Source organism: Puma concolor, chromosome E3, assembly GCF_028749965.1.
Source record: "Puma concolor isolate L17-30 chromosome E3, mPumCon1.1.hap2, whole genome shotgun sequence".
NCBI lineage: Eukaryota > Metazoa > Chordata > Mammalia > Carnivora > Felidae > Puma > Puma concolor.
The window spans coordinates 18145164-18156383 of record NC_141682.1 but is presented as its reverse complement, the minus strand read 5'-3'; the positions used below and the strand labels follow the sequence as shown (position 1 = coordinate 18156383).

The 11220-nt window shown below is 46.7% G+C and overlaps 1 protein-coding gene across 1 annotated transcript; it reads right to left on the bottom strand.

Annotated features, from left to right (window-relative positions):
* Positions 1–9296: 9296 nt before the first annotated feature.
* Positions 9297–10560, bottom strand: LOC112856939 (apoptosis-associated speck-like protein containing a CARD). Its single transcript, XM_025920236.2, has 3 exons — positions 10213–10560; positions 9896–9952; positions 9297–9656 (listed from the first exon to the last, which is right to left on the bottom strand). The coding sequence occupies exons 1-3, from the start codon at positions 10484–10486 to the stop codon at positions 9400–9402; spliced, it is 588 nt and encodes a 195-aa protein (XP_025776021.1). The 5' UTR covers positions 10487–10560; the 3' UTR covers positions 9297–9399.
* Between the last annotated feature and the right edge of the window lie 660 nt (positions 10561–11220).

Below are 11220 nucleotides of genomic sequence, written 5' to 3'. Positions count from 1 at the left end.
GGAACTGGAATAATCTGTTCCTGTTTAGCAGGAACTGGAATAAAGTGTGTGATACTTAGTCCAGGGGAGAAAAAGTTAAGTGGCATCCTTGAAAGTAGAGATTCAAACTTTTCTGTCATGGCAAAAGTTGGATGTATAAATGGGATAAGGGAAACTTGTGATGTCATGACTGTGGCCCCAAAATATGTCCCACTATGTGGGGGTTTTTCTTTTACCACCTTATACCACATTTATTTATGTGTTGGTCTTGGTTTACTATTCTATCCGTTTTACCCTTTTTAAGGACTTTTGGCTCTGTTGACACTTTCTAAGGGGGGCTCAAACAAATTAGATTGGTTTTGGGGGCAGTATTCAAAGTAACCATGAAGGAGAGCACATAGCCAGCCAAATTGGGTCTTTTGTAGGAAGGAGTGTGTACCTGCTAATGTCAGAGCTTCTGTGGCCTCACTCACTCTATAGGCAGATGATGACGTGCATGGGGTTATGTGGCTCTCAGAATCAGAACATGGTAGAGCCAAGATTGAGGCCCAGTTCTTGGAACTTCATTTTCATTTCTTAGCATTTTCATTCTGAAATCATTGTTCTTAAGGGGATAAACTAAAGCTTTTTTGTTTGCTTAGGTCTTAGGAGGATGCTAAATTTGAGGGAAGAGGGAAGGGAACAAGTTGATGGTAAGAGGGAAGGTTAGCTGGGAAAGGAAGGTAGAAGTAGCTCCTTACTATATTTTCAAGGTGAGTGGGGCCTCCCCCACCCTAGTTTTCCTGAAGGTGGGGCTTGGGTAGATAGGAGACAGGGTGTCACTTTTGTATCCTGCCTGCACTTAGAGGGCTGAGGTCTTGGGTATTTTGAGATTTTAGGCTTGAACCTTAATGACTGGTGGAATTGGTGGTGGAAAGCCCTCCCTTTTCCAGGGGGTGTGTTGGAGATAGGAAAGGAGTAGGAGCAATGAGTTGAAACCTTAGACAGTTCTCAACTTTACCGTATGCATTTCCTGACCCGTCAAACCCTTTGTTTTCTGTGTTTTTTTGGAAAAGCTTTTTAATGTTTATATTTGAGAGAGACCGAGTGTGAGTGGGGGGAGGGGCACAGAGACAGAGACAGAATCTGAAGCAGGCTCCAGGCTCTGAGCTGTCAGCCCAGAACCTGACACGGGGCTCGAACTCACCAACCGCTAGATTGTGACCTGAGCTGAAGTGGTACACTTAACTTGCGCCACCCAGGTGCCTCTCCATTTTTTTCAACTCTCAAATGGGAGTTTAGAAAACTTGCCTGTACCTGCCAATGAGTTGGTGAGTATGAATTTTAGTTAATATAGGACAGAAAATCACAGCCAGTAGAAAAAGGTATATTGCTGTCAGAAACATAGTTTGTGGAGTTCCAGGGACTCTTAGTTTGAAGTGTTTTCCTCTTTGTTGATAGTTGTTGAGTATGCTCAAGGCCTTCTCTATAGAAGGTTGCTTCACCAAATTTCCAAGACAGGGAAGTGGTGGCCTTGGAAGTAATAAATAATTGCTTTACTCTCCCTACTGAGTGGGGGGTGCTCAGTAACCAAGAGTAGGTTGAGATTGGCTGAGGTTCTCCCAGGCAATCCTTTGGCTTGACTGTGGAACTTGGTACATGTGAGAAGCCTTCATTTAGAGCCAAGGATGTGGTAGTTCTCTTTGGTGTGATTGGGCTGCCTTTACTATTTCTTTGATCTGTTTTTTGAATCTGCTTAAGTGATTGATTTGAATAGTCTTATTCCAAAGGAAGAAAAAAAAAGACTGATTCATGTTTCTAAAAAGTTTGTTTCTGCTTCAACTACTAGGGTTCCGGTGTTAGGGTTCAGTTGTGTTTCCTTGATCCTGCTGCAAGGGGTGAATGAGGTTGGAGTTTTTTGTGAACTTGATTACTGACTGGGTCTGCTAGTATTACTATCTTATATCCTTTATTAGTATTTTTTAAAAATGCTACATGGGGCACCTGGGTGGCTCAGTTGGTTAAGCTTCTGACTAAAGCTCATGTCATGATCTCATGGTTCGTAAGTTTGAGCCCTGCATCGGGCTCTGTGCTGACAGCTCAGAGCCTAGAGCCTGCTTCGGATTCTGTGTCTCCCTCTCTCTTTGCCCCTTCCATGTTCACGCTCTCTCAAAAATAAACATTAAAGTTTCATTTCATTTGTTTTTGTGAGAGAGGTCGGAGAGGGGCAGAAAGAGGGAGACAGGGGATCCGATGTGGGGCTGGAGCTTATGAACCGCGAGATCAGGACCTGAGTCGAAGTCGGAAGCTTAAACCGACAGAGCCACCCAGGTCTTCTGTCTTTTAAAGGGCTTTAGCGATTGGCATTGCTCTTAAAGGAAATAGGGTCCCAGGTGTCTCAGATGTCTGGTTAGTAGGTAGATCCAGTTTGGAGGCTTTCCCAGGACAATGGATGAAGATGGAAATAGAATGTTGGTTCTGAACATCTTGTTCTTTTTTTCAGCTTATTTTGAGAGAAAGTATGTGGGGGTAGGGGCAAGGGCAGAGAGAGGAGAGAGGACTCCAGGCAGGCTCTGCAGTGTCCCGTGGGGCTCAGAGCCACAAACCCTGAGATCATGACCTGAGCTGAAATCAACGGTCTGGTGCTAAACCGACTGAGCCACCCAGCTGCCCCCTGAGCAGCTTGTTCTGATTGCAAGTGCATTGGTGAGAAGATGAGACCCATGGGGTTTTGGAATTTGGAGCTTCTGTTCTTTGCTGCATTCCCTTGTAAAAGTATGGCCAGCAATAGCTAGTCATGTTTGGTGAGGATTTTAGACTAGTCCTTTTTCTTTCTCCTAAAGGATACATACTGAAGTATTGAAAACAATCTGCTGTCTGGAAGCAGGTGTCTGGCAGTTTTTGGATTGAGATTGGGGCAGGCTAACTAGGAAGGAAGGGAGAAGGGTAGGTGGTGAGTGGGGAAAGGTGTGCTGCAGATCTGTTTGCTGCCTTTTGATTTAGTTCTGTGTTAGTCTTCTGAGGTATTTTTTGCCATCATATGCTGCATCTGTCCAGGTTTGAGTACCTTTGGTATGGGGTGAAGTCATCGATGGGTAGGCAGACCGGGAATTAAGGTCTAGGGTGCAACCCTACGAGACAACACATTACATCTTTATGCATGTTTCTTCCCAGCCCACTCCATTCTGTTGTCCCTTGATCATCCATCATGGGTTTTGTCACCAGATCTCACTTTCACACTAGTCTGCAAGGGAGGCTAGTAGACTCAAGTGTGAGCTGTGGGGTCTTACCTGCAACCATTCCTGCCCCGGTTTTCCAGAACTCAAATTGTTTCCTACCTTGGAGCCCTCAGTACTTAGCCTTTTTCCTTTCATCTTTATTATTAAAAAAAATTTTTTTTTAATGTTTATTTTGAGAGAGGGGAAGAGAGAATCTGCTGTCTGTGCAGAGCCTGATGCAGGGCTCCATCTCACGAATGTGGAGATCATGACAACTGAAATCAAGAGTCAGACGTTTAACTGAGCCAGCCAGGTGCCCCCGCTCATCTTTAGTTTTTATTTTGAAATACTTAAAATTTTAAAAAAAGTTTTTCTATTTTTGAGAGGGGGGGAAGGGCAGAGAGAGGGAGACACAGAATCTGAAGCAGGCTCCAGGCTCCAAGCTGTCAGCACAGAGCCTGACGTGAGGCTTGAACTCATAAACTGTGAGATCATGACCTGAACTGAAGTTGGACGCTTAACCAACTGAACCACCCAGGCGCCCCTTATTTTGAAATACTTTTAGACTTAGAATTACTTATTAAGTTTATTAAAATCGTCTGTTTTACCTTTCCATGAAATAACAATCTTTATGGTACTGACACATAATATGAGCTGAAGAAGTAATGTCCAGCACATTTGACTTTAGGGCTTGGCTTGTTGAAATTATTGGGCCCATAATCCCATGGTGTTAGTAGTTAGAAAAGCTTGTGGATGCTGTTCAATCTAAACTCCTGGTGTTGGGGCGCCTGGGTGGCTCAGTTGGTTGAGCATCCGACTTCGGCTCAGATTATAATTTTATAGCTTGTAAATTCGAGCCCCGTGTTGGGCTCTGTGCTGGTAGCTCGGAGCCTGGAGCCTGCTTTGGATTCTGTGTCTCCCTCTCTCTGCCCCTAACCCACTCGCTTTCTGTCTCTCTCAAAAATGAATAAACATTAAAAAAACATTTTTTAAAAATCCTGGTATTGAGGGAGGAATAAGTGAGGAAAGTATTTGCCTCATGAGCAGGAGTTTGGGTCTGGAAATCAGGCACCTTGCTGATGGCTAGTGCTCTCTCAGCTCTTTGGACAATGGCTTTAGTCCTAAATCTTGGGGCTGTAGTGCCAGAGAGAAAGGTTCCTTTAACAGAACAATTGAGCCACTAGTGTGAGGAGTGCAGACAAGAGTGGAGCTGGGACTGCTGGATTAAGGATTTGGGATTTCCTGTGCTGTAGTGGGAACCAAATCAGATGGCTAAGTAGAGAACCCCCCCAAGGAGGGTGAGTGGGATGGGTATGGGAAGAATAAACAGGGGAGCAGGAGCCAAGCCTTCCAGGTAGCATCCTGCACACACACCTCAGGGTGGCAGTGTTACACCGTTGTACGCATTCCCTGTAGCTTTTCATCAGTGTCCTGCAGGCCCTGTAGGGAGTGGGGACTTGTCTGTTAGATCTAGACTGACAGGGCTTTTATAACTTTTTTTTTCCAGAGTTTGAGAGAAAACTGGCCTACCCTGTTTACTGTCTCCGAGTGAAAAAGCACATCCAGGGGAGGCCTCTGCAAACCTCAGACTGAGATGGTGGAGCCAGTTCCTCTACAGCAGTGTCTTAAGTTGAACCCATTGAATCATTTGGGAATTTTGTTTGCATGTGGATTCTGATTGTGTAGGTCCAAGTGGGGCATGAATTCTCTGGCAATGTTGATGTTGCTGGTTCAACTGTACACTCAGATCTATACCCTATAAAAACTTTTGCAGAGATTCCTTTTATGCTAGTTCACTGCACTTTACACCTGTGAAGAGGAACTTGACATTGTGTGTAAAACATTCTACATAAATGGTGTTAGCTAGGAACTAAGCTAAATGTCATTCGTAGAAGGTTGAGTCCAGCTTACAGAATTTTATTACAATTTTTATTTTATTTTGAAAAATTTTATACTTTTTAGCTATTTAGTTTTGAGAGCATGAGTGAGCGAGGGGCAGAAGGAGAATCCTATGAGGGGCAGAGGGAGAGGGAGAAAGTGGAGCCATAAGTGGGGTGTGAGATCATGACCGGAACCGAAGTTGGATGCTTAACTGACTGAGCCACCCAGGCGCCCCTGTTCTTATTTTAAAACAACTGTCCTGGGGATAGAATAACAGTCATGGTACTAGGTAGGGTAGTATATTCAGATCTGCAAGGCTGTCAGTAATACTGTGTTGTTTTCCTTTAAGCTTTTTTTTTTTTAATGTTTTTATTATTTTTATTTTTGAAAGTACACGTGATAGGGAGGGAGACCCAGAATCAAGCTGGCTCCAGGCTCTGAGCTGTCAGAACAGAGCCCGACATGGGGCTTGAACCCACGGACCATGAGATCATGACCTGAGCTAAAGTCAGACCCTTAACCGATTGAGCCACCCAGGTGCCCCTAAGATCTTTCTTTTAAATAATCTACACCCAGTGTGGGGTTTGAACTTAAATGTCCTGAGATCGAGATTCACGTGTTCTGCCAACTGAGCCAGCTAGGTGTGTCTGGTCTTTTTTCAGTCTTGGGATACTTGGAGATTAAAGCAAAAGTTGATTGTTTCCGGTGCTATTTATGTTGTCATTGGCTAGGTTAGGAACAAAAACATCCTTTTTTAATTTTTAAAAATGTTTTATTTTTGGGAGAGCATGATCGAGGGAGGGGTGGAGAGGGAGACCCAGAATCTGAAGCACAGAGCAGAAGTCGGACGCTTAACCGACTGAGCCACTCCAGGAACCAAAACACTCCAGTGGAGATACTTGCTAATGCTAATTTGTACTAGTTGTGGGCCAGTTACTGTTCCATTCCTATATCCCTGTTTGAGAGATGGGGATGCTGAGGCACAAACTGGCCTAAAGTCTCATAACTTGATATGAAGTGGAGCAGGGGTTTGAGTTTATGTCCTTTGGCTGTAGAACTTGTGTCTTTGACTACTGTGTTGTACCGTGCTTAAAGACTTCTGGCAGGGGGTGCCTTGGGTGCCTCAGTTGGTTAGGCGGCAGATTATTGATCTCGGCCTAGGTCATGACCTCGTGGTTTACAAGTTCGAGCCCCAAACTGAGCTGTACCTGAGAGCATGGAGTCTGCTTGGGATTCTGTCTCCCTCTCTGCCATTCCCCACCTCAAAAGTAAGTATTAAAAGCATTAAAAAACAAGACTTAAGGCAGGATTCAGTTCTCCCATGCTTCTCCCTGGCACCCCAAGGGGAAAAAAAGCTCTGGAGAAATTTTGACTTCAGGAGCAGTTTCTTTTTTTTTTTTTTTTTTTTCTTCAACGTTTATTTATTTTTGGGACAGAGAGAGACAGAGCATGAACGGGGGAGGGGCAGAGAGAGAGGGAGACACAGAATCGGAAACAGGCTCCAGGCTCTGAGCCATCAGCCCAGAGCCTGACGCGGGGCTCGAACTCACGGAACGCGAGATCGTGACCTGGCTGAAGTCGGACGCTTAACCGACTGCGCCACCCAGGCGCCCCCAGGAGCAGTTTCTTAGAACCATTTCTTTTGTCTCAGGCTTGCAGTTTTTTTTTCTTTTCACTATTTGAGTAGAGAGCAAGTGGGGGTGGGGGGGAGGGAGAGAATCCCAACCAGGCTCAAGTCCACACGCAACCCCACACAGGGCTCAAACTCAAACCGTGAGATTATGACCTGAGCTGAAAACCAAAAGTTGGTCACTTAACTGAACCACCTTGGCATCCCTGTGCTGGTTTTTGTAACTTGTTTTTAAGGATCTCTGTTGTGCAAGCAAATGCTAGCTATGCTCCCATCTGCTGAGACTCCTTAGGTTCATGTGGAGTTTTAGAACAAACCCTCTAGAGATAAGCAAGCTACCATTTATTATTTTCTGTATGCAAGGCACTTGTTGGAAAGCTGTCTTTTTTATGGGGGGGGGGGGTCAGTCTAATGGGAAGATCTTAAGTAAGAACAAACCAACATGGTTTGCTTTACCATAGTGACATGGAAGAGCTACTGGAACGCAGACAAAGGCATGCCTGTGAGCATGCTAGGACAGGTAGGAGTTTCAAGGTGTCATAGTTAAGGGATCAGCGTGTTCTAGGGATTGGGGTGAGCAAATATTTTTGGGATCATGGGATATGTGAAAGGGAGATAGAGGTTGGATGGAGTCTTGAAGGGCCAGGCTGGAAGAGTTTAGGTGTCCTAATGTTAGAAGTGAAGCCATTGTCTCCATGATCAGTTTTAATCATTCCAGCCCTTGAAGGTAGACTGGAGGTAGAGAGCCTGTCGCAGGTGAGATGTTAGGCATAAGCCAGGTGGCAGCAGTGAGGTTGAGAAAGAAGGTGGTTGGATGGATGTAAGTTAGTCTTGGATGTTAGTCTTTTTTTTTTAACATAGTCTCCATGCCCAATATGGGGCTTGAACTCATTACCTTGAGATCAAAAGAGTCGCATGCTCCAATGACTGAGCCAGCCTTGCCCACCTGGATGTTAGTCTTGGAAGAGCTAGTAGCATCAAGCAAGACTAAATCTGGACTTTTATGGAACATGCTAGGATTTCTTGTTTTCTTTTTACGCTGATACCACCTTATGTCAAGATCCAGGGATGGTGAAAGGAAGACCACTTCAGTTTGAACATGGTGAGGTCCTTGCAGAACATAAGTGAACACATCTCAGGGTTGAGTATGGAATGGGGACCATTAACATTTATTGTATGGGGTAGCTGGCTTAAGAATGATGAGCTCACAGGAAACTGAGTGTTAGGGCTGATTGCTGCTTTGGGAAAGCTCTGCTCTTCTGGAGTCCCAAGTAGCATTAGGAACAGTCAGTCCCATGTGACTGGGTGGCCCTGACAGAGGCCACATCTTAGCTTGGTAGCTTCTTATAGCCAACTATGTACTTGCTTTCTCCTGTTGCTCTGGTGATCCAGTAGATCAGGATAGGGACATGTTAATAGAGACTGTTCAGGATATTGTGCACACACCTCTGAGGGAGTTCTTGTGTCCTCTAGGTGAGGGTATTCAGAGTGAAGTCTGCACAGCTTTTCATTGTGAACTCGTGTATCATTGTGAGTGGCACAGAAGCAGCCACATTGTACCCGCATACCTGGGTCCTGTGTCTGATGATCTAACCCCTAAGAATGGGATACTGGGCTGGTGTGCCAGCCTGTTGTGCTTAACCTCCCCCATCCTGTCTCAAAGCCAGAATTTGGGTGCAATGTGTACTTAGGGTGTAGTTCTAGGATCCTGGTTCCCTGACAGCCTTTGAAGAAGGCTCCTTAAGTGCGGTTTCCTAGAGAAAAATATATGTTCCTCTGTAGGCAAAAATTCAATGAAAAGAAGAAATGGCTACTAGAATTCACTTCCAAAGTCTTGCTTTTGTGGTTGGCATGTTTTCTGGGCAAAGTGTAATCTTTAACCCCTTCCTCCAAGGTGGGGAGGGAACAGAGGGCAATTAAGCCTGCTGAAGGCTCTGCCAGTCCCGGAAGGAACCCTAGAATTATGCTTGATTTCTTGTGCTCTTCTGTTTTTTTTTTTTTTTTTTTTTTTTTTAATGTTTATTTTTGAGAGAGAGTGCCTGAGTATGCGCAGAGGAGGGGCAGACAGGAGACAGAATCCTAAGCAGGCTTCATGCAGTCAGTGCAGAGTAACGTGGGGCTCAAAACTCATGAACTGTAAGATCGTTACCTGAGCCAAAATCAAGAGTTAGATGCTTAACTGAGTCACCCAGGTGCCCCATTCTATCCTGTTTAGAGGATACTCTGTCTCTGCCCTTGAAAAGTGCTCTAATATTACAGTATTTTTTTCCCAAAGGAAAACATGAAAGAAGCTATTGTAGGCTAGTCTGCTGATAAATGTCTCTGACAAGGCCAACCCGTTTCAGTTCCAGACCCTTTGTACACACCTCTCTTAACTTTTAGACCTTGGCCGCAGGGCTAACTATGACCTCAAGGACAGACTCTGAAGAGCACTGGAGGAGCTACCAAATGGTAAATGAGGGGTATTTCATGGTGATTGAGGCAGGAAGGATGAAGTGTTTGGGGAGCCGGCTGCCCTAGGAACAGGCCTTCACTTGGCCTCTGTGGCATTTATAAAGTAGCTTAGCTCTGCATGTACCTTCAGGCTGGGAGTAGGAAAAACACACAAGTACGAGCTGGATTTTCCTCTATTATGCATAAGAAAAATCATATGGGGTAAGTTGGCTGGAACTGCCAGGGGTTGTACATGGGGCCACTGCTGGCGAAGATACCTCAGCTTTGCTCCAGGTCACGCACCAGGTAGGGCTGGGTGTCCCTCAGGGCCTGAAGGAGCAGATCTTTGCAGGTCACGTTCCAGGCTGGAGTGAAGCTGAAGAGCTTCCTCATCTTCAGTGCATTGGTGGGCTCTGCTCGCACTGCCTGGTACAGCTCCTCTGTCAGGACCTTTCCGTACAGGGCATCCAGCACCCCGTCCACATCTGTGACCCGTGTGATAAGGGCCATCCGGTGCTGGTCCACAAAGTGCATTGCTGGGGTAAGGATGGAGGAAAGCAGATGAGCCAGTTCCCAGGGCAGATACTGGGGCCTGTTGATCTCTCCCTCCCCTGAACCCCCTCCCACCAGAGGTGGCCAAAGGGGCATGTAGGTGAGTGGGAAGGGTAGGGCCCAACCTTCTTCAGTATTCCTGGCTGTGGGATACAGCTGCAGGCCTGCAGGGGTGGGGTGTGTGGTGGGGTGTGGCTGGAAAGGTTGGGTGTGGAGGCCTCACCTGGCTTGGCTGCCTTCAGGTGAGAATCCTGGATCCCAGCAGGTGCGGCTGCCTGGTCTGTAAGGAAATTAGTCAAGTGGTCCCCTTTGCCTCCTACCTTATCTCCAGTCTCTGGCAGGGGCCCCTTTGTCAAGAAGCCAAGATCAGGGCCAAGCACAGGAGGTCAGGAGGAGGAGTTTTTGCAATTTTAGTCCGTAGGAGGAACAGAAAGCGAAAGAACCCAAAGGGGCAAACGTTCGAGTGGGGGTGGTGTAGTGTGGGCATGTAGGAGGCCCAGCGATTGGGGCCCCTCCAGAGCGTGGAGGGAGAGTGCTCACCTTTGCGCGTGATCTGTTGCAGCCGCTCTGATAGCTCTTTCATGCCAATGTCGCGCAGCACGAGCGCCGTGAGCTCTGCGCCGTACTCTTCCAGATAGGAAGAGACCAGCTTGTCTGTGAGGTCCATGGCGTCCATGGACAGCAGGGACCCCCGAGGGATGCGCCCATAGCCTTCGCGCAGGGGCACTGAAAGCAGCTTCAGCTTGAACTTCTTGAACTCCTCTGCAGTCAGGTTCTCCAGTGCGTCCAGGATGGCGTCGCGAGTGCACCCCATGGCTCCCGGGTCCCCTGCTGCAGTCGCTCTCCTGGATTGTCTGCGGACCAGGAAGTCTGCTCCGGGGCGGGACCTGGAACTCCCCGCCTTCTCCCAATAACCGCCTTTGCCCCAGCCCGATACCCTGGGGACAGAGTGCCGGACTACCCCATTGGTTCCTACACACCAAGTCCTGCAGACTGTAGCCTGGCCATTGGGGGGCGTCAGGATCGCGTCCTCCAGCTGATGCGCGAGGTGAGACCCCGGAGACTGGCAAAGAGAGGGGCTCATGGGGTAGCGCCTGCATCTCCAGGTTTGCAGTAGCTAGCACCGACCAGGAACCTGGGTTTTTGAAGCACCAAGTCTTAGAATCTTGGAATTCTAGAACGCTAAAATCTCCACGTTTCCCTGAATCTTAACATCCTCTCTTACGTGTCATAGAATCTTTAGAATCATAGAACCCTAACATCCAGAACCATGTAGCTTACCAAATCCCACATGCTGGGGAGAAATGAGATGTAAAAAAAAGGGGTAGAGAATAGCTGTGTGTGCTTTTTCTGTATGTGCCTCAGTTTTCTTATCTGTAAAATGGGATAACATGCATCCACTTAGTAAGTATTCCAGCATAACATGGGCTACCTGATGGCCTCTCAAACCTTGCCAAATGCTGGGGCAGCCAGGATTTGGTCTCAGGAGCTGAATTTCTAGGGAAGTGATGATGAGACACTTGTGATGAATAGTTGAGAAAATTCATG